Source organism: Phyllostomus discolor, chromosome 3, assembly GCF_004126475.2.
Source record: "Phyllostomus discolor isolate MPI-MPIP mPhyDis1 chromosome 3, mPhyDis1.pri.v3, whole genome shotgun sequence".
NCBI classification, from domain to species: domain Eukaryota; kingdom Metazoa; phylum Chordata; class Mammalia; order Chiroptera; family Phyllostomidae; genus Phyllostomus; species Phyllostomus discolor.
Genome location: NC_040905.2, coordinates 50,672,324 through 50,697,002, shown reverse-complemented (window position 1 = coordinate 50,697,002; position 24,679 = coordinate 50,672,324). Strand labels below are relative to the sequence as shown.

At 35.2% G+C, this 24,679-nt stretch overlaps 1 protein-coding gene across 7 annotated transcripts in view; it reads left to right on the top strand.

Moving 5' to 3' along the window:
- The window catches only part of SSBP2 (single stranded DNA binding protein 2), a 251,897-nt gene that overhangs the window by 205,913 nt on the left and 21,305 nt on the right, over positions 1-24,679 (top strand). For all 7 annotated transcript variants that reach the window (XM_028508444.2, XM_028508482.2, XM_028508452.2 and 4 more), the window contains 5 exons: positions 1,434-1,482; positions 14,606-14,641; positions 16,573-16,627; positions 20,529-20,599; positions 23,760-23,838. In XM_028508444.2, the coding sequence (XP_028364245.1) occupies positions 1,434-1,482; positions 14,606-14,641; positions 16,573-16,627; positions 20,529-20,599; positions 23,760-23,838 (290 nt within the window). The remainder of the gene's footprint in view (positions 1-1,433; positions 1,483-14,605; positions 14,642-16,572; positions 16,628-20,528; positions 20,600-23,759; positions 23,839-24,679) is intronic.

Below are 24,679 nucleotides of genomic sequence, written 5' to 3'. Positions count from 1 at the left end.
TTTTTGCCATTATTTGGGTATAGTATTTTTATGTTGTTTTAAGATAGATATTGTCAATTTTTTTACTGTATTTTATTTAACATCAAACAAATCAAATGTTTTACCTGATTAACATATATTCTATGTTTTACCTCAGTTTCTGTCATTAGGCCATTGAATTCTATATGTAAAATCATCCTTCTAAAGTGTCCCAATAATTAATTGTAAAATCATCATCATCATCATCATCATCATCACCACCATCATCATCTTAAAGAAGCAACAATCTCCAGAGACAATCGATACAAGTGCTCCTCGCCTTCTCCCTCTGCACAACATTTTGACCCAGTCCCCTCTGGTATCCTATTTCCCCCTTCTCTTCCCCAAGCAGAATTGGGAACAGTTGCGCTTGGGCATCCTAATAGAGACCAAGGACAGAATTTTCATGCCATTTCCTATTTATGTTCTCAAAGAATCCCAAAACAAAACAAAACAGTTCTAAATATTTCAAGTAAATATGGGTAATATAGCTAACTTGGACAGCCTCTATCTAATATTTAGAACTTTAGGTTTAAGATCCCTACAGTAAGAACAAGGGGACTTTTATTAGTTAAAAATTTTCACTGCAGTTAGAGGGAAAGGGAAATTTTGAGTGACCCTAGTTACGGAGAACTGGCTGAAAGCAGTCTGCTCTTTACCAGGCAATATTTATTCAGGTATACTTAATACTAAACATGAAGACAAGGGACCTTTTTGACTTAATTAGGCATTGATTTTTAAGCAATGGAATATAAATCATTCTCCCTTACCCTAAAACTAAGTAATATATTGACATACATTGATGTAAGGTACCTCCTATTTTTCCCAAGATTTGTAAGAACTATGATTCCCTTGTTTAATAAATAGTCAAGAGTACTGAAAGGTAGACTGATATATAAATGTATAATGTAATGTGTGATAGTCTGAGATTTTTCAAAAAGAGGGCAAATTTATATACCTTTTAGAGCAATCACTTTTAGATATTAGATATTTTACAAATAATTTTATTTTGAGTGAGATTCAGTGGACACTTATGTAACAAGATTATACTTTATAGTATTTATTTCATAATTAGTACTTTTTCCTCCAATAATGTGTTTTTATAATGATTTTGATATATGTATTTGTTATAGGTCATTATAACTTTTAGTGGTTATCACAATTACTGAACTTAATATCAAACTTAAACTGCACTTATTAAAAATAGTTTTATTTGGAAAGAAAATTGCTTTGTGAAATGATGTTTTTCACTTAAGAATTAAAAAGCTGTGAAAATAAGTATAAAGAGTAATTTCATTATTGAACAGAACTTCATGGTAACTGCATTATGAATGTTAATATTTTATGATTTCTTACTGCTTATTGTGAAACATTCAAAGCAGAAGTTAAAATTCATTTATCATAATGTCTTATAGGGGTCCAGGTGGTGGTAGACCTTGGCCAAACCCAACAAATGCCAATTCAGTGAGTATATGTATTTTTAAATTTTCTTTGCACTTTATAGCTTTTAACATCAACAAAAGTCTGTTGTTATGTGTATTCTTTTAAATATTTGTAATTATAATTTTTTTACTTCATAGTCTAATGTAAACACACATTCTCTGCAGATTAGCAGACCTTCCAAAATATGGACAGTATGATTTAAGTATACTACAGTAACCTCTATTTGTCATAAAATGATTTGATCTTCTAAAATGGCTATATAATCTTTAAGTTTTCAGATAAGACCAATCCCCATCAGGGTTATTATGATTTTATTTGCTGCACTAGTTACACCTAGGTTTGCTCTCTCAATGCCCCAGGGAGTCAGTGAGAGGGAAAGGTACATTTGCCTTGGGCCTGTGGGCTAAATGGCGATCCTCACACATCTATCTATGTACCTGACATTCTGGGACTTTCCTTACATGTTTTGTGGCAGTGGTTTGACTGCACAGATACTTTTTTCTCTCTTAATAATGTCACATAAATTACACACAGGCTGAAAATTGTTTACAATCTTAAAAATAATATGACTTTAATTTAATGATCCTGAAGGTGTTTTTTTCTTCTTGACTTTGAAATCTTGCGTTCTTCAATATGTGAGAGAGGTTCACTGTGTACAGAAGTGTAGTGCATGCACTGCACAAAGGTGCCTGAATCAAGGGAGTCAGTAGGGGGCTGAAATACAGCTTGTGAAGTCTATGAATACCTGCCCAGAGGGATTGCCTTTTGCTGGTACACACTGAGATATCTTCCTCATTGGCTAAAAGTGGCCTTAGTGCCTAATAAGCATGAATCAGTGTATAAGGAATTTAAACTTCAAGAAAATTTAAAGTGGCATTGTGTTGCATACAGAAGAATCAACCTAAATACATTGCTATTCTAAAATAGAAATCACTTTCTTCTCAATTAAGTAATTGCCGTATTTTTAGGGAGAAAAACTAATTTATATTACCTCCCTCCATGTTAGTTTCAATAGCTATGATACTTGCTAATTAAATAAAATTGTTTGTGGCAGAGGGAATGATGATGTTGCCTCCATTTGGCTCTTCAGTGAACTACTTAACCTTAACAAATCTTTCTAAGATACTGTTTTGTCAGATTATGTTATAATGTGAACATCTTTGTTCCTCCAAAATTCTTTTAATTTCCTTATATGTTTTTGAATAATTCACATTTCTCTTTGCTTTTTGCTCTATGACTTTCAAATTCATTCAAGATTTCACTTTAAAATGGCATCTGACTACCAGCTCAATATACAGAACTTTCACTCTTCATTAAAGTATCCATAAGTGTACATTAAAAAGAAATTTATAACTCTGAAAACTCTGACAATCTTCCTGTTGCTAGAGTCTAAAAACAACTTATATTATCTGCATGTCTGATGAAACCAGATTAAAAAGCACGGTCGATGGTCCACCTTAACTATGTAAGTCTTCCCACCTAGAAGCATGAAAACTTTTCTCTTCTTCCTCACTGTCACCTTGGTAGCCGCCTTCCTCTGGCCATTGTGAGTAGCCACAGTGCAATTCATATCCACCACTCCCTACCTCTAGCAGTACCTCCTTTTATACTCTCATCTGGAAACTATTAACCCCCAAAAGCAACTGAAAAAATGGACAGGATTTGATACTGAGAATGGTACATAGTACCTAAGGTCTATACTGTAAGATGCAGAGATGAGAAATGAGTTTTGCATTCTGATGATTTTTAGTTTGGGGTACTCATCTCTTCAGGATTCATAGAGCCAGGTACTGTGGATAGGAGAATGTGCTGTATCATATCAGCAGCTCTGCTATTTTAGACCCTGGGAAACACTAGGAATTACAGTAGGAGCTGTGCACATCAAACTTGCTATCCTATGACCAGTCTAAAATTAAGCATTTGCCCAGCACACATGTGGAAAAGTATTGGAGATGAAACAGTCTCTTCTGTTAATATGTACCATAGGTAGGTACAGTCCCTCCCTCAAAAAAATGGGAGTAGGAAACCCAATTTGCCTCCTCACACAACCACATCACAATTATAACTAAAATATAAAACAAATATCTTTCAGAACCACCAAAAATTTAGCTGATGGAAGTCCTACAACTATGGAATTAAAGAGGAAACCACACTGAGACTAGAAGGAGGGGTGGAGAAACAGAATGTGCTGGTCCCACACCCACACATGGTAGATTAAAATCAGGAGGGATATTTCAGCAGCGAGGGGTCCCATCCCCATACCAGGACCCTCCTTCCCAGAATTCCAGTGCCAGAAAATAAGTCTCCATAACTTCTGGCTATAAAAACCAGCAGGGATTAAGATTATGGAAGACAGGAACCTCTAGGATTTAAGTAAAGACTCTGTACTTAACTCTCTCGGGCAGTTCCTCTTAAAGGGCCTGTGCACAGACTTACTTGGACTCACCCCCTCCGAGCTCCAGTGTAGGGCAGCAGACTGAAAGGCATCAGAGACATATGGGGAGGAATCGAATTGTCTGGCATCAGGGCAAGAGTCAGGGTGCAACTTCCTCCCAGAAGAAGTGCTGGAAGAAGCCATTGTTCCTTTTCTGAGCCCTCCCCCCACAGAGCCCCCAGTCTCCATATCTGAGACTCCATCAGCCTGGATCACACTGTTTGCCACACCCTGGTGATTTCCTGAGGCCCAACCCCACCCACTTTCAGGCCCAACAAAGCTGTTTCCAGTGGCTTTCCCTGCAAGTGTGTTGTCTTGGCCTTTGCTTCAAATTTTCCTAAGTTCTATCAAACAAGCAGCAGCTGGCTTTGGTTCACAGTTTGGCCTCATCAGGCACCTCCAAGCCCAGAACAAGTAGCAGTCATCTGCAGATCGCTTTGTAGCTTGTATCCTGTGTGACCCTGAACAAAAGACAGGCAGTGGCTGACCTTGGACATACCAGCAGCAATCAAGTCTCAACTATAACAGGAGGATGTACACAGCGCACATGATGAGCATACCTTGAGTACCCAGCTTGGGTAACAGGAGATATGGTGCCAATGGACCCTACAGGATTCCGAGTACATTAGGCCAACTTATCAATACTGGGGGACATAGCAGCAGTAATACTTATAAACAAATACAGGGAGGCTTCCAAAATGAAGAGACAAAGAAACATGGCCCAAATGAAAGAACAGAACAAAACTCCAAAAAAAGAACTAAACAAAATGGAGAGAAGCAATCTACTAGATGCAGAGTTCAAAACACAACACTGCTTATAAAGATGCTCAATGAACTTAGTAAGGACCTCAACAGCATGAAAAATATGCAGTCAGAACAAAGGATACACTAATTGAAATAAAGAACAATTTACAGGAAGTCAACAGTAAAGTGAATGAAGCCAAGAATCAAGTCAGTGATTTGGAATATAAGGAAGCATAAAATAACCAATCAGAACAGCAAGAGAAGGGGAGAGTAGAGGGAATTTCAGGGGACATTGGGAAGGGTTCATGGGAACAAACTTAAAGGACCCATGGTCAAAAACTAAGGGGAGGGTGGTAATGGGAGGGAAGTGGGGAGGGCTGTGAGGGGGGCAGGATTGGGAGTAAAAAGGAGAAAACTATTTGAACAATGATTAAAATAAAATTTTAAAAAAAAAGAACAGCAAGAGAAAAAAATTTCAAAATGAGGATAGTGTACGGAACCTCTGGGACAACTTCAAGCATACCAACCATTCACATCATAGGGGTGTCAGATGGGGAAGAGAGAGAGAAAGAAATTGAAAACCTATTTAAAAAATAATGACAAAAAACTTACCTAACTCTGTGAAGGAAATAGACATACAAGTCCAGGAAGCACAGAGTCCCCAATAAGATGAACCCAAAGAGAAGCACACCAAGACACATCATAGTTAAATTGTGAAAGGTTAAAGACAAAAAGAGAATCTTAAAACCAGCAAGAGAAAAGCAGTTAGTTACTTAAAACGGAGCGCCCATAAGATTGTCAGCTGATTTCTCAAAAGAAACTTTGCACACTAGAAGGGACTGGCAAGAAGTATTCAAAGTAGTGAAAAGCAAGGACCTGCAACCAAAACTACTTTACCCAGCAAAGCTGTCATTTAAACTCTTAAGGCAGATAAAGATCTTTCCAGACAAGAAAAAGCTAAAGGAGTTCATCACCACTAAACCAGAATTATATGAAATGTTAATGGGTCTTCTTTAAGAAGAAGATAAAAGTATGAACAATAAAATGGCAATAAATACTTATCTATCAACAATTAAACCTAAAAAAATAAATAAGCAAGCAGAAGAGAAACAGATTCATAGATAAAGAGAATATTCTGATGGTTGCCAGATGGGGTGGGGTTGGGGATAATGGGGAAAAAAAAATGAAGGGATTAAGAAGTACAAATAGGTAGCTACAGAATAGTCATGGTGATATAAAGTAGAGCATAGGGAATATAGTAGCCAAAGGACATATATGCATGATCCATGGACAGGGACAACAGTGCAGGGACTGCCTGAGGGAGTGGGGGGTCTAGTTGGAGGGGGGAAATGGGGAAAAATTAGGACGACTGTAATAGCATAAACAATAAAATTGGATTTTTAAAAATTTTGAATGGAGAAGGAAATAGGGGAAGACCTACATTCTTCAGCCCAGAAAGTTAAAGGGATCATCATCCAGAGCACAGAAAGGAAAAACATCCCTCTGAAAAATATTTTTTTATGAAAACAAGAAAAAAAATCATAGAAAACGGGTAACGTTCTAGCAAAAACATAGAGTTTGCATGAAACAAGCAAAAAGTATTAAAGAGGGACTTTTTTCCTAACTACCATTGATTATAGTAGTGAGAACTCATCTATAATATTTTGAATTTCAGATTTCTTAGACTTCTTGTCCATATTTACTAACACTTCACTTTGTACCAGTACTGGAAGTCTGTGGTACCTCAGGAAAGCATGTTAAAGTGGTCGTTTGTTTTGTTTTGCTGTTTTCAAATATGTTTTACATACTATTTTCTACTTTTAAATGTTTATATTGAAATAACTTCAGATTTATAGAAGAATTGCAAGAAGGGTAGAAAGAGATCCCACATACCCTTCACCCAGGTTCCCAAGTGTTTAAGATTTGCCACATTTGCTTCATGATTTCCTCTCTCTGCTTGTACATATTTTCCTGAACTATTTGAGTTATACTTAAACTGGAGATATGATGGCCCTCTATCCCCAAACTCTTCAGTGTGTGTTTCCTAAAAACAAAGACACTACCTTTCATAAACACAGTGTAAGGATCAAAGTAAGAAAAATAACAAAGATGTTGTGGTATTTTCTAATCTGCAGTCCTATTCAGATCTCACCAATTGTCCCCACAACATCCTTCGTAACAGAATAAAACCCCAGTTCACTTGTCACATTCATCTGTCATGTTTCTTTGTCTCCTTTAATCTGAAACAGTTCCTCAATTTTTCTTTGTCTCTCCTACCCTTGCAGTTTTGATGAATGCAAGCCAATTTATTTTGCAGAATGTCCTATAATTTAGTTTGGTCTGATGTTCCCTTTTGATGAGATTCAGGTTATGCATAATTGGCAGAAATGCCATAGAAGTAATTTTGTGTTTTTCTCAGTGCATGGTTTCAGGAGGCAGATGATGGTGATTCGTCCCCTTATGTGTAATGTTAACTTTGATCACTTAGTTCCAATGGTGCCAATCAGGTTCCTGTCCTGTAAAATTAATTCTTCCCTCTGTAATCATTAACTTGCAGAGGCATACTTTCAAACTACAGTAAGTGTCCTCTTCTTCCTAATACTTCATCTGCTACTTTTTTATCCACTGATGATTCTTGTCTGAACCGTTGTTTTATTACATTGGTTGCCAAATGGCTATTTACTAATTCTGTCTTTTCTTTATCACTTGCTGATTCACTTTCTACTGTAACAAAGAGTTTTTCTGTCTCTCTCATTCATTCATTCATTCATTCATATCAGATGTACTCATGGATTCTTATTTTATTCAGTAGGTTTTTTGATCCTAAAATTATTCCAGATTTTCTCAGTAGGAACCTCTTCAAGCTAGATCACTTGTACGTTTGATATGTCTCCTTTATCCTTTGAGCATCTTAAATTTTCCTAGCCTTAGCCCTGAAAACAGCCATATGTTTAAGGAGCCCTGGTTTATTTTAGTGGAGAGTGGTATTTAGAATCCATCAGACTAATGTTTGCTTCTATACCTTCTCAGCCAACACAACTAGGATACAGATGTATGTATATATGCACACCCACACACAACTGTATCCTTCTGTATCTATCTATACATGTATGTTAAAACTGTGAGTGCACACCAATGTTTCATTTTCAATCCAGCACAGCAGAGTTTATTCTAGATTTTCTACTTCTAAGTTTGTGATTTCTCTGAAGGTGAGTACTCTGCCCACCATTATCCACAATGTATTTATTTACTTAATCTTTATCCAGAGTTTTCTCTTATAAAAGTGTTTTGATCAAAAATGTTTTGGCACCCCTTTACATTGGCAGTATGAGAAAGATTTTAAGGAAAATTCTTGTTTTTAATTTGAAATAAAATTATGATTTTGAATTTTAACTTTCTTTAATCTGAGCATTCTAGTATTGGCCCCATCTTATTTGGAAGTTTATTCACAACTCACAAGTTAATTTTCCTTTTCTATCTTTTTTACAAGTTACTACATGTACTTGAGTCTAGCTATACAGCAAATTCTAATCATTATGTAGCAAGCACTTTTATTGAATATATACTAATTATCTTTGGAAGCACTTGTAATTAGAAGGTACAGAAAAATATTTAATCTGGGTTCAATATTACTGGATCATGTATCTGAAAAGTCCAGTTATAAATTTGCTTTTGGGCATACTTGCTTCCAAGGATTCAAATAATGTCATCAAGACCCAGTCTCTATTCTTGCTTACCTTTGTTCCCCTTGTCATGGCAAGAAGTCTGCATGAAGCTCCCGATTTATATCCTCAAAGCTCCCAGCTGAGCCCAAAGAGCATGACTCTCTATCAGTTAAGTGCAGGTAGTGGGAATAACTAGCTGAACTGGATTTGCTTAGCTTGATCATATGCTCATTCATAAACTAGCTGTGACCAGAGTGTGCAATGATGTATCAGCCAAACTAAGGTCATGTGACCACTTTCTGAGCCCCATTTAAACAACATGGAAAAAGAAAGGAAATATGGTTCACCAAAGAAACTTCAAGGAATTGTTAGCAGAAGGGATAAACACAACAACAAATGTTCAACGTAGCATTGCAGTAGTCAGCTCACCAGCTTGACATAAAAGAAAAAGGAAGCTCCTTTAAGGGAGAAAAGTGAACTTCTATTACAGTGATTAAGCCTGAGTGACTACACATACCTTACTCCAGATAGGTTCTGCTCTGTGCATATCGATGCTCCTTTAGAAAAAAAAAACTAAAAAATAATACAATATTTTCAACTATATAGTGACACTGATAATGTCTTGAACTTGCCCTCCCTGACTTCTAGTAAACCACTGCTTATAAAGTATTAAACATCTGAATTGAAGAAAGCTACATAGGTAAATCTTACTAATCATTAAAAAAAAATCTAGTTACTCTTTCATTGCATATTTTTTGAACATTCACAACATGTTTATTTAAAGATTTTATTTATGTATGTATTTATGCATGTATGTGTGTATGTATATATGTATGTATTAATAGAGGGGAAGAGAGGAAGAAGGAGAGGGAGAAAAACATCGATGTGTGGTTGCCTCTCATGCACCCCCAACTGGGGACCCAACCCACAACCCAAGCATATGCCCTGACTGGGAATCAAACCGGCGACCCTTTGGTTCTCAGGCTGGCACTCAATCCATTGTGCCCAGCCAGGGCTCATTCATTGCATATTAATGGATATTTTGTATTGAGTATGGGAGGCATGGAGGAAAGAGATTAATTACATTAGGGAGAACCTGGACACTGGAGTTGGGGAAAAGCTTGGACAAATATAGAGGAGAAATGCAAGAAGTGTTTGAGGAATAATTATTAGGGTATTAGGAAGGATAGATTAGGAATTGCTTGTGATTATTGCATAAAGGGTAATAAAAACTGAAAAAAGTAAATGTATATAGGGCTTTGAATGTTTGATAAATCTGTAATTTATCATCTATGTGGAAGGAAGGTGTGTCTTAAAAAGATGGTATATAAAATAGATCCAATAAGGAAACAAAATTAGGAGATTATGGTAATAGACCTTATAAAACATTATCAGAGCCTGCGGCAGAGTGGTGACAAAAGGAAAGGTGCAGATACGTTTCACAAATGGAATCAAAAATACTTGGTGGCCTGTTGGATTTGGGGACAAAGAGAAGGAAGAGGTTGAAAGTGGCTTCAAATGTTTGCATCCAGTATCAGGGAGACTAAGAATAACACAGGCTGAGTAGAAATACAGTAGAAGATGGAGGCTTCGAGGGCAGACAGTGAGCTTTGGTTTTGGAATGTTACATTTGAATTATTTATACAACACATCTTCAGTTTTTCCACTATGCCTAATGCATATTTCTGTAACTGGACTTTACACATCATGTGATCATTTAAATCTATAACATTCAGCTTCTGCTGAGTCCTCATGATGGTTGATCAGCAATTTTTTTATTCTTTCTTAACTCAGTTACCTTTTCTGCTCTCCTTATCCTTGGCCCCTTCCCTATCAGCTAAAATTGTCTTGTATTTTACAGAGAAAAAAATAAGACCATGAGACTCAAATTTCTTTAGATTCTACCCTTCACCTCCAATATTATCAGACCTTTAGTCATCTTTCTTTTTTCTTGTCTCAGAAAAAGAAATGTTTTTTTCAATGCTAACCCTTTTATGTATTCTCTTTATATCTTGCTCATTGATTCTTCCAAAGGAATCTCCAGTCTATTTCTTTCCATTGACTAGAATGTTCCTCTAACAACACACCAATGAACAAAATCCCAAGACATTTTTAAACCCCTAGTCTTCCGATCCTCTAGAGTTGGGAAGGAGTAGCTGACAGAAAACTGCTCTCTACCTTTCCTCAGTCTCAGAACACCATGCCTTGTCTCTTATATGTCCACTTTCTCACCACCATTCTACTGGACAGTGAATTCCTTGGCCTTTCTGTCTTTTTCATTACTGTATGTAGTACAGTGCCTGAAACACAGCAGGTGATAAATATTTATTGAATTGACTTCTCAACAGTTTCAATTCCCATGAAAGTCCTATTCTAAAGGTTACTTGTGACCTATTTGCCAACCAAACACAATGACTTTTTTACTGTTTTCAATCACACCTGTCTTCTGAAATATTTGACACTTTGGTTTTGTTTTAAATATGTTAGTTTATTTTTCATTTTAGAAACCTTTCTTTATTTTTATGATTGTATTAACTTATTTCACTGCATACTGTATCCTTATATGTGTCTCAGAAAAGCTGAAAGACTTGAGCCTGGCAGGACTCGAGGACAAGCCCAGTGTAGACTTGCCAAGCTGCACACACTCCCTGCTACGTAAAAGTCTAACTTGCTTAACTTTTGTGAGATATTTTCTCCTGATTTTCCTTTAGCCACATTCACCCTTTCTCATTTGGTAATGCTTTCTAATTTCAACTCTGAGTTTTTTTTTCATTTTAACATTTTTATGTGATTTAAAATATCAAAATATCTAACTGAATCCTAGATCAAGTACTGTGCCCAACACAAAACGGATAGTTATTCAATTGAAGTTGTAGCGCTAGTCCTCATTTCTGATGAGCTCTAGACCTATATCTCTAAATACCTGCTGATCACATCTGCCTCAGTGTCTGCTAGTGCCTTCAAATTCAACATGCCAGACATTTCTTCAGTCTTGTCTGTATTCTGGAATTCCCTGTTTATAAATCAGTAGCACCATCATCTACCCCTCACTAAATTGGGAACCTAGGAATCACCATAATTTTTTCCTTTCCTCATCTGCCTCACCCAGTTTGTCACCAAGCCCTGCCTAGCACATTTGCCAAAAGTCTCTCAAATTCTCCTCCTCCTACTTATCTTAATCGACATTGTATAAAACCCTCTTTATCATCTCTTATCTAGACTTTTTACAATAATCTCCTAACATGTATTCATATTCTGTGATGCCTCTAGAGTTATCTGTCTTACTGAAACATAAAATTCAACTTGTCTCTCTAAAACCTGATCCCCTTATTTCCTACAGCTTAAATTCATTCACAGTCTACCCTAAACCTCAACACTTATTACAGCCCCTAAAAGTCCCACACTGCAGCAGCTGTATAAAATCACATAATCATTTCCTTAATAAACTATTTCCTTTCCTTTCTTTTCTTCCCTCTCTTCCTCCTTCCCTTCCTATAGTACTGTTCTTTGTCTTTCTGGTGGTTATCCATTCACTGTCTGTAAGTCTCAGCTGCCCAGTTCAAATATGTCTTCTATACCCACATAATACTTCTCCCTACATTGTCATATTTTATGTCTCTTATACTAGGGGGGATTTTTTAGTTTTGTTTTCATTCTTAGAAATTAAAATACTTATTTATGTTATTATTATTAATTATTAACCTTCAAGAATGCAGGTTCATTAGGGTACAAGGGTAGGAGTGCTCCTTTTAATGAGAGCATCAAGGAATATTAAGTAGAAACAGTGACTATGAGCCAAGATTAAAAAGCTTTTACAGGGCAAAAATGGAAGGAAGTTGGACTAGATGAGATAAATTTTTTAAAGTATTTTTAAAAGTTTATTATATTTAACTATATTTGAAGGAGTTGTGGAGAGGGAGAAATTAAAAACATAAAAGGAGTAAGGACTTAGGACAAACAAGATGATTGGGAGGGGCTAGCTTTGGAAACAAACAGGTACTTTTTTCTACCTGAGATAAATGGATAACAATTTAAACCTATAAATAACAAAGTATGGAGGTAATGAAAACAGAGCAAGAATTTGATGCCTTTAATGTATGATAGAAGGGCAAGATATGAACTCAGGATGGTATAGTCATCATGAGAGTGCACTCACAAAAGTCAATTGTTAAATGTTCGGGAATTTTGCGAACTGATTGTTAAATCATTAGCACTTTGTAATCTGCTATGAGGGAATATTTACACCACAGAAATTGTGTACGAAGTGGGCCTTTTCCTCTCATGAGTTTGCAGGATTTACAGGCACACTGCGGGATGCTTCAGGGCTTCCCTAAGGGTTGAGCCAAAATGCTGCCACATATTCGTGAATAGTAGGTTGAAGCTGGATAACATGATTATATGTTGGACCTTCTCAAGCTTGTTTTGTGTTTCTCTACAGGAAATCCCTACTATAAAACAGAAAAGGTAGCTAGAGAGTGATCAACAAGGTGGAAGTTAACAGAGTAGGCTCTAGGATAATGAATTTAAGATATTGGCGAAAGAAATAGAATGCTGTCAGTGGCATGGGAAAGGAGCAGAGGTAATTTAGTAGGAAACAGGGAAAAATGGACTTAGTAAACATGGAGGAATTGTGATGGATAAGATTTTGCTTGAAATACAGTGATTTTTTGTGAACATCATGAGGAATAAGAAGAATATCAGGCAAGGGGATTATTTAGATCTTTGTGTAAAGAGTTCAGGATGTGGTCATACTCATAAAAGGAAGAGAAAAAAGTGTATTGTAAAGTAAGGAAGGCAGTGAAGTATAGAATTCCAAAGGTGTAAAGGGTGGTGGTTGGTTAGAGTAAATTTTAAAGTTGCTTAGGAATGATGGTAGACAATAGAGAGAGGCGGAGGAACAGGAGCCAGTTATAAGGAGATAAATATTGGATCCAATGGATAAATTGATCATTTGGAAAGGGCAGATGCACAAGTTTAAAATAATACAAAGCCCAGGATGGATGTTAGATCATGAACTCCAAGGGGCCCAAGAGAGCAAAGTTGTCTTCATTCACCAAGTTGAGTAAATATTTACTGACCAGCACTCACAGTGGAAGTCATCTTCATCACTGGGATCGCAGGGCACTCTGGGAATGGCCATCTGCAGTGCCAAGCTACCCACAGGCACACCACTCCAGGGCTCAGACATGTGTGCTCCGTGCTGAAGCCAAATCAAGATCACCAATCAATGAGGAGAGAATTTTCAAATTACAGTATTAAAGATTTCCCTAATCAAAGACTTATTTACCCATGGAAAACCATAGCTTTGTTATACTTCCTTCTGTTTACTTTATGGTTGCATATCGTTTTCATGTTTAATTACATGGAAGGTGTTGGGGGGAAGGAGAGTTACAGGTACAGGCACTGTAATCTTCTCACTGCTCTGAATGTCCTGTTCTGGCCCTGGCTCTCTGGACTGCAAGAAGATAGAAATTTATCGGCTTTATTGGCTTTTTTTAGAATATGGCAAAAGTATCTCTTCTGGATGTTCAGAATCTTCAGGTGAGCAAGTCAGCTTGTGTGAAGGAAGAAAATATTTGTATTTAAGTTAAATACCGACACTCAAAGGGGCTTATTTTTATACCTGTTTTCCAGTTTTTATTTTTAAAACTGTCATAACAATGTTGTATTAATGTGTTCTAGTCTCTAGAAAAGAACTTGGTTAAGAGCTTGATTTGAAAGGAAAGAGGGAATTTGTTGCCCAGAATTAGCAGTCTTCGGACAATTATATTAACAAAATCATTTGAATTTATTATATCATTTTCTAGTAGTTAATTAGAAAGGAAAGGAGAAAAGATGAGGTCTATATATCAAGTATTGAATGAATGTAGTCCTCTGATACCTGTCTTTAAAAAAAATAAAGTATCTCAGAATGCACATAAATTAGAAATTGCATCTCTTAAGGCTACTAATTTGAAAAACTCTGGTTTCTGGTTTTGAGCTGCACGAATATCTATCTTTGTTATTACAGGGTAAGTGCCATTAGTATCGAGCAGTGAGTACAACTGACCTGAAACCAATATAACTTAAAGCTAGCTGTAATTCTGTCTAAATTCCTCTTGACTAAAGTCTTCTCTTTTTGTAAATTCAATATAATATTGCATTTTTTCAGTTTTCTAGCACATAGATAAAAATGCCTTTATTCTTTACTATCCTTTGTGATACATTTTAAAAATTGATAAAAGTTAGAAAGATTCATTTTAGTCATTTTCTGTACTGCCACACAAATTTAAAAAATTTTTTTGTCCTGTTAATGTTCCAGATACCATACTCCTCAGCATCTCCTGGGAATTATGTAGTAAGTACATTTGGGTTTCTTTGCTCATAAGAATTGATGTTACATTTTATTTGGGCATTGAAATAGTTGTCCAGATGTTAAGAAGAACCCCTGTGTATTGGCCAAGAAGTGAATATCTGATTTGTATTGAGTTGTTTCGTCTGCCAACCACAGTACATATGTTGATGTTCATTAGTGAGACACTTACCAATCTGGCTAAGAGTGCCGGGAGTACTGTGTCTTACTTTAGCGTGTGTTTCTGTAAACCAATACAATGCACTCTGTCCAGTCATGAAGAAAACCATCCCCAGTTACACAACAATATGCCTGAATTTGCAGTTCTTCGGGAGAATAATCTACACCCTACTTTTCCACTCGCCACACAGCGTCTAAGAAGACATTAAACTCTCCCAGTCGCAGAGAGAATCAGATAGCAGGATAATGACTAGTAATGAGAGGGTATTTCTTTTTTAGTTATACTTTTATTCTTAGAAATTGAAAACACTTATTTTTATTCTTATTATTACTTAGTACATGTTAAATTTTTTCGATAATTTATATGTTCCTGAAGTCATATTAGCAGATTTTCCATGAGTTTGCAAATGACCTTTTACACATCATTACATTATAATCCTTGCTGCCTCTCAAAGCCATCATGGAACACAATTTGTTATAATATAGAGTGTAACAAAAGCAGGTTTTATGGTTGTGAGTTTGTGAAACACAGAGTTTATTCTTATATTATTATTTATTAATTATTGTATTATTTTCCATATGGTAGTTTTCCAATTGTAAACCTACCTTTGCCTCACCTATATTTAAGCAGAAATACCTAACAGAAAAGCAAGGATAAAATGGTAAAAAGGAAAATCTTTTCTGACAAAATTTTCAGAGGTGGTAGCTAACCGGAATAGGAAAAAAGAAATACTTATGAATATCAATGGGCACTTTACCCTCCATGAAAGCAGTGTTTCATGAACATAGTGAAAGGCATACACTGCTTTGGACCTGTGAACTTAATGTTCAATGTTTCCTTAAGTTATACACACTAAGAAAGTCTCATTTTTTTCACATTTTCTAGGAAACAAAAATGAAAATAAGAAAATTTGGGTAAAACCTATTTTTCCTTAAAGTCACTTAAGACTAAGCCTGATATATAGTTTTATGAAATTGTAGATGTTTATTTGAATGAACATCTATGAGGTCGACATAATGAAGTCAACTGTGCTTACAAACTCAGAATGAAGTGAAACTTTAGCCCCATAATAGTTATTTCTATCACTGTACATCTGAGAAGTTCTAAAACCCATCACCTGAATTATTCATTTTGGTTTTCTAAGATTACTGAATAATTTTAGAATTACCTAATCTCCATTTCAGGCTGATTGTGTAGCTTCAGCCTTAGTAACCCGCAGCATTAGTCAACGTTGCCCCTCATTGCTAATGGATGGGATGGATGAAGGTACAATGCTCCAGAGGTTTTGCAACTGGTACTGAAAGAAGAAAGAAATAGAATCCATGTATTCTGTAAACATTTAAATATCTTTTGGTTTTTAGTTTTCTGTTGAATCCACTGATACAAAAGGAAAGAAAATTACAATAAAGTAAATCTCAAATACATATGAATTAATTTCTCTCTTATGGACTTGTAAGACCTTACTAAATAGCTTCTTCTCAACCTCATTATACCTGCGAGATTAAGTCATGAGTAATAAATCAGTGTTACAGGCTCATTGTTTGGGAGGACTTGTCAAAACCATCTCAACATATTTAAGCTAAATTATTTTTAACATAAGATTGAAATGATTGTGCATTCAAAGAACATACATTATGGAGAAAATAAATTTCCTCTTATTTTCAAATTGGATTATTATAAACATGTCTAACTTTTCCCCCCTTATATTGTTTAGTGAAATGCCTAATTTTTACTGAAATTCTGTGTTCTTCTTTAGGGTCCTCCAGGAGGTGGAGGGCCTCCAGGAACACCCATCATGCCCAGTCCAGCAGGTATTGTACTCTAACTGGCCACATTGACACTTCATTTTTAGAATAAAATCACAAAATTGAGAAATTGTTCTGAAAGTTCATCGTATTCATTGTCTCATTGATGGATGCAGCGAGCAGAGGCAGCAAGTAGGAAGAAATGGTGTTCTTAAATAACTACTATCCAGTTACTTTAAGCATTTAGAAAATTTCTGCTAAAATTTTATGCAGATAACATATAGTCAGGATCCAAATTGTGTTGATCTCTTTGAATTTCCCAATAATTTATTTGACCAAAAGATTCCCCGAGACTGCGAAAAGATCCAAATCTCACAATTTAGAAAAATTGTGCATAAGTAACACATAAAATGCATGGATCCATTTGGTTTAATATAACAAATCAGACTCAGCAATCTGTCGTCTTAGTAAGATTGATGTAGATGTGCCTACAATATTATTTACCCTACACATCTATAGGTATTTATTAGTTAGCTAATAGATCCACTATGTAGTATGGAAAAAAGTTTTTAATTTTCTAAATTAAAATACCTCAGTATTTAGTAGTCATTTAATACAACTATTTTAAATAGCTCTATCCTTTCTTGTTGAGACTTTAATACAAACCATTTAAGTGTGTGGTGTCTTGAGGACCCCAGTGGTAGCCGTTTACATTGGCACAGCTCTTGTACGAAGTGCTCTGGCAGCGTGTATCAAGAGCCATGAAAAGTCTCTACCACTTGACTATAACCCTACTACTGGAAATGGTTGGGGTACAGTCTAAGATTTACGTAGAGAAGTGCTCATTCGTTATAGTCAGTAGTGAGACAGCAGACACAACCTTCATACCAAATGTAATTGTAGTGGAGCAAATTAATATTTATACAATATAATGTAAACATTTAAATTATTATGAAAGAATGTTTAATTACATGGAGAATAAATATTCATAATTCAATACATGAGCACAATTGTATTCAATATTTTAAATATTGACTAAAACAATAAAATAAGCTAAAACTTTATCAGTGATTAACCTCTGGGTAATGAAATAGATGGGAAATTTTATATTTAGAAAAAAATTTAATAATGTTACACTGTTAAACTCATGTTTTTAACTGGTTTGTTTAAGTCTAAGATATATGGAAGCTTGAAATTAAATATCATTAATTATACCAATAAATCATGATGTTTAAGTTTTGAATCTTTCTAATTTAGAAAAGGCATAAATTTAAGAATTAATGTAAATTTTACTTTGCTTCCCTAACTCTTTGAAATATATCATAAATATTTCATAGATCTCTGTCCTCAGAGCATCTTTATTGAAGCGAAACAAAATTCATTGAAGATATAATTACATGAATTGAACATCTTGCCCACATTTGCATTTCTCTTTGCTGAAGGTATTTATGAAGGTGGCTTGTGATTAATAAACACTTCACTACAATACTAAAAGAAAGTTTTTTTTGAGAAACACAACTTTGCAGGCGATATGTAATTCAGTCACTTCCTTTCAAGCCAGAAATTGCCACCAGTATATCTTTCTGTCTTTTTTGCATATTCTTTATGTATTCATTCTTTGTCAGTCATTCTTCTAACATGAAACCAGCCCCTCAAAAAAGATAGGTGTCCGGAGAGCTGCTTTATTATAAAGTTTTTCCATCTGCAAAAAGGAATCAGGTATTTTCTAGATAATACCAACTTTATTCCCCTTATTACTTTTTTAGATGAAATTATATTTTGATTGATCTTAAAAACAGTAAATTTCCTTTTCTTTCTGCATATTTAAAATATACAGCCCATTTTCCTTTCAAATTAATTACTAGAATTAGTAAGTAAAATTACTAAAGTTAATGAAAGTGAAAAATCATTTGAAGTTTTCCTATGTTAAAAAGCCAATCCAAGATTTTCTGAGAGATGAGTCTTTATGGTATAGAATTTATTCCATTAAACTAACAGATATTTATTGTCTGACCTACACAATGTGTGTTAGATATGTTCCCTTTCCTTCCCTAAAATTTAGTGTAACCTAGTTGGAAGCAAGAGAAGAATAAAACAAAATATTAACTGTAATGCAAAGTAGAATTCATGAACTTGGAAGTATCAGAAAAAAAAAACCGATAACATTTCCAATGTGTCTTGAATAGTGAGTAGAATCTGGTAGGTGGAGAGCGGGTAGCAGACACTTGGAGGAGGGAAGAGCAAACACACACATGGAAAGGTCGATCCTGTGCAGGGGAGAGCAAGCAGGAGCAACCCTTAACAGGTTGGCAGGAGTGTGGCCACCTCAGGACGTAAAAACAGTTAAGGCCACAGAAATAAGGGGCCTTACAGCTGTTCAACAGTGTGAGGCAGTGCTTTCCAATCGGCGCACCACAGGAACTTTTAAAACACGCAGCACCTGACTGTTCAGTTAGGGGCACTGACCTCTTTTCCTGTAAACTGTCAAATAAAAAAATGACAACAGCCAATGAATCAGAGTGAATGAATCAAAATTATACCTATTTTTGTCAGATCAGCAAAAATATAACATTTTTTGCTGTGCTGCAGAATTTTAGTAATTAGTTTATGTCTACCATGAAATGAAAAAAGTTGAAAGTCACTGGTATGATGTATTAATCTATAAGTGAAAAATAATATTTAGATTTATGGATTACTGTCTACAGACTACTGATGCATGACATCTAACCTAGAGTCTAAGGGGTATACACTAAAATAATAAACTTATTAATGTCTAATAAGTAATCATAAAATAAGAGGAAAAATCATTGCTCATTTCCAACTAACTCTGTGGTTATTGCCATGAGGAAGCAACTGATTTTTATGTTCTGCCTGAATCCATATAAAAAATTTGAAATACATCTTTTTAAAAATAGAAAAACCTACTATATTGTATTTAAGAAAACTGTGTAATTACAGAAAAATGGAAAAACTTATTTAATAGTTAGTATATCCCAGATGTAAAATACTTATCTTTTTACTTTAGGTTACACATGATAAAAACACGTATTTGTAAACTTAAAGTTAGCTAATAGACACAAAATGTAAATTTTAAAAAATGCTATAGAATGTTTTATATATATCAATATACACTACAGTTATTTTTATTATAATGAACCAAGAATAAAATGAGGAGAAAATTTTATCAAAAACTATACTGCAAGAAGCTAGCTTTTACTTCGATTAAGAGAATTGTTGCCCTGGCTGATGTGGCTCAGTGGATTGAGTGCAGGCTGCGAACTGAGGGGTTGCCAGTTCGATTCCCAGTCAGGACACATGCCTAGGTTTCAGGCCAGGTCCCCAGTGGGGCCCATGTGAGAGGCAACCACACACTGATGTTTCTCTTCCTCTCTTTCTCCCTCCCTCCCTCTCTCTCTAAAAAAAAATTAAATATATTTTTTGAAGGGGATTGTCAGTCCAATTTTATAGTTTTCATCTACTCTCTGTTGGAATTAAGCCAGGATATTTCACCATCTTTTACTAATTATTAGCTAAAATAATATTTTAAATTTATGTGAAGAAGCCTAAGGAAACAATGAAAACTAAAAAGTTATTGAATCTTACTTTAAAAGGTTTTTGTTATACATATATATATAAATTGCTTAGAAAAGTCAAAAAATGTCTATCACTTTAAAAAAACTTTATCTTTTTTAGATTTTTTAAAGGTAATTTCTTTTTACCTGAATTATGCAAATGACTACTCCTAACATATTAGATAAATAGTCCTAATTTACAGCCTTGGGATAGTGCTTCTGAGTCAGAAGATGACTTCAAGGTATTCATTTATTTCTGAATGTTAGCAATGGTTAGTGCAAGTGCTGCAGCTGTTAATACATACAGGTGTCCAGATCATCTCCAGTTATTACTCTGTGATGACTTGGGTATAGATTATAAAGAACAATATTAATTAAGTGATATTTTGTTTCAGATTCAACCAACTCGGGAGACAACATGTACACTTTAATGAATGCAGTACCTCCTGGACCTAACAGGCCTAATGTAAATATGAATTTTAAAAAATTTTTACAATGTATTTGAAGACAAACTCTTAGTGCATTCCATTTCTTAGATCCTCTTTAAGCTTTATATTTTATATCCAGGTGCTTATTGGATCTCACAAAAATCAAATTCTTTTTATGTTCTGGGTTGAAAAAACATATATATAACAAAAGATTCATATTGATAAAATTTAAATGTGAAAGTGAATATAATTAATTATAAAATGTTGGTGTGTAGTCTTATTTTATCTCAAATAGTTAATAATACTATTTTAAAATGACAGGTAACATATAATTGTTTGTTACCTCATTTTACTGTCACTAATTTCTTCCTTGTGCTACTGTTGTTTTTTTTTATCCTGACAAACTTGATAATAAATGAGGAAGTTGAATATGCTTGCTTTTCTTTCAATTTTGGAATCTGGAGCTTAAGTGTGGAAGGAATAGAGGCAGTCCTGCTGAAAGAATTTGGGAGTTTTAATAAAGCATATGGCTGTGATTTTTCTACTAAAGCTCACAGCTTTCAGGAAAATATTTTATTTACCCATTATACAAGACCTGTATATTAACAAAAAATATTTATAGCAGAATGTAGTTACTACACAGATATATATATATATATATATATATATGTATGTTCAAATTAAAGAAAAATCAGAAAACATAAAAGAATTTTTATAAATACACTAAAGACTGAGCATGAAATAATTATTATAATTGAGCTTCCTAGAAGTGAAGACAAGAAAGGGAAACTTTAAATCTGTCTGATACGGTATGGTATTTGAAATACAGCTAACCCAAATTGAGATGTGCTGTAAGTATAAAATACACACTGGATTTTGAGTAATTAGTATGAATAAACAATATACAATATCTCATTAAAATGCTTTTATTGACTATATGTGGAAATGATACTTTTGATATAGAGGGTGAATAAAATACATTATTAAAATTAACTTCACCTGTTACTTTTTACTTTTTAAACATGGCTGCTAGAAAATCTAAATTTACTGGTTTAAGTTCACATTTGTGACTTGTATATTATGGTGGAACCTCAGTTCTCAAACTAAATTCATTCCAGAAAATTGTTTGAGAAGCGATTTGTTCAAAAACTGAGTCTCCTGTGTTTGTCACCTGAAGACGCATGACTGATCCTGCAGGTATCAGCATGAAAGGGGCGTTGGGCAGAGAATGGAGACCCAGAGTTTTACTAGACAACCGACACATTTTCGCCAATAAGCAGCTTGGCTGAGAACTGAAATGTTCGAGAACTGAGGTTGAACTGTGCTCTGTTAAGCACTGCTTCAGCTGTCACTGTTCTCTTTATATAATCAAGTAAATTGTTTTTCAGGAAATTAAACAATTTCCTATCAATTATGTCTAAAAGGTGTTTTCACAGAGATCTTAACACTGAATATGATAAAGAACAATGTTTATTTTAGAAATTCAGCAAAAAAAAAATAGGAAAGATCTTTATACTGCGATTTTGTATCTGAAAACTTGATATTTAAAAGGGAGGGAGCAAAGGAAGAAGCCAAGAGCACATGGTACTGCAGACATTTCTGGGGGCAGCTAAGCTGACCGCATCCAAGTGTGTTCCACTCTGGTTCTCTAACTCCCTACGAACATACGAGATCCAAGAAAAGCAGGTGAACATATCACTTTTTCAAATGTTATTCATCTCAGCCAGAGCTAGTAAAAGCAAGTACCTGCCGAGGGCTAGGTCAAACATACACACCTTTCGTCTTCGTGTCTTTTAAACCACCTCGGGGACCAGATAAAAAGAGCAGACGAAGTTCACAGACTGTTGGCCTCACCAGCACCAGTTTCTCCACCCAGATCTATGCTTTTGACAAAAACTGAATAACAGCAATAAGTTCAAAGTTAATTTATTTTGCTTATCATTTAAGGCATACATATTCCAAATTGTTTACTCAAAATCAGTCCGTGTGCTTTTAGGCAACAAAATTTTAGGAAACAGAATTGACATTTCTTGGGACAATGTATAAGCATGTGATCTGTATGATCGTAGATGACACATAGCCATCTTATTTCCACCCAGACTTGACAGTAGACAGGTTGTTTGTTGAGGGGGAGTGTTTGTCCCCCAAAGTCTGTATGATCAGTAACTACCACCGCCGGATCTATGCACACATACATGCACACTGCACACACTACGTGCAATATTCTGGTTCATGCAACATGGAAGAAATGCTTTTGGACAGGAAGTTTTAAAAGCAAGTGTTTTCAGTAGTTTTTCTTAACTGCAAACATAAGATAATTTTAGGAAACATCTTCAAACTCAGGTCTGGGTTTCCTCAAAAGCATTTCAGGGAGTTGAGGCAAAGACGGAGTGGGTGGGGGCCCTGAGCTCACCGCCGCCTGATCTGCCACAGCACATCCGTTCACAGGGCTTGCCCCAGGCTTCTAAAGTAAGATTTCTCTTAAAAATAAAATAAAATAATATCGCTGCTTTTTAAAATGCTCATTATAACTGCTGTAGAATGGTTGTCATTGAACTGAGACAGTGAGACTGCCAAGAACTAGCTGTACTCAGCTGTCCCCAAGGGGCTAAATGTACAGGGTGGGGCAAAAGTAGGTTTAAAGTTGTTCATATGGAAAGTACTACAATAACTAATAAATAATACAAGAGTAAATTCTGTGTTTTGCATACTCACAACTGTAAACCTACTTTTGCCCCACCCTATATTTAACCTATGAGATTAAATTATTTACATCCATGTGAACAAAAAATAGGTTGCTAAAAAAGTTAATGTCAAATCATTCTTACTAATAAGATATTAACCATCTTTAGCAGCTTTGTAAAAATTACCTCTTGTTTATAATAGCACAACAGCATAGAAGAGAATGATTATGATTTGCACTGGAATGCATTTGCGTTCTAGTTGAGGATATCTGGGGAAGAAAAGTTCGGTTGTGAATGAGGATTAATCTGAAGATCCAGGGAGAGCGTGGAAGGAGAGAGGCAGGGCAGTCCAGTGAGGGAATCCACAAGGCTCAACACATCTAGGAAAATCATCTCAATAACTTGGAAATGAAAATAAGCTGTGGAATTGCCCTAAAATGTTAAAAACAAGTATTATAACATTGGTATAAATAGTTGTTTTTAATATTATTCTTTTTTCATTTTTTAAAAATAGTTTCCAATGGGCCCTGGTTCAGATGGACCCATGGGTGGATTAGGAGGGATGGAGTCACATCACATGAATGGCTCTTTAGGTAAGGATATTAAATTTGATGTTTAGAAATAAATTAAAAACAAAACCTTAATTCTACACAGTGGATAATATGATTTGCGAAGTTCTTTTGTATACGGTGACTCATTTTGAAATGCTTCACCTTTTATTTCAGCCTGTTACTTTAATCTATAGTGTGTTATTTATGATGACTGCAGATCATTTGAAAATCAGATATGTGAACTTTGTTCTAACCTGGCTCATATTCACAGGTGTTTAGTTTAACCTAACAAAGTCTGGGTGTTTTATGATAAAAGGAGGCATTGCTGTTTTGGACAGGCACAGCTCCCCTGCAAGACTATAGTATCCTCCGAACTGGTTTCTTTGTTTTTAAAGGTCTGGAGAGCATTATGCTAAGTCAAATAAGCCAGAGAGTGAAAGACAAACACCATATGATCTCACCTATAAGTGTAACCTAATCAACAAAACAAACAACCTAGCAAAATAGAACCAGAGTGATGGAAATAAAGAACAAACTGACAGTGACCAGAGGGGAAGGGGAAAGGTGGGCAAAGGGAGAGGGAGAAGGGGAAGGGTCAAGTCAAGGAACATGTGTAAAGGGCCCTTGGACAAAGACAATGGTGGGGAGATTGAATTTGGGAGGTGGGGTGGGCAGGGCAGGGGAGAGCAATGGGGAAACAATGGGGACAACTGTAATTGAACCACAATAAAAAAGGCAAAAAAAAAAATAAAATAAAGGTCTGTAGAGACCATCTCAGAGAACCTTTAGTTCTTTTGCAAGAATTTCTTAACAACTTTCTGTATTTTAATGTTTGCTTCTTTTAAAATAATATTGGTATGATATTCTGGATAATCTGAATGAT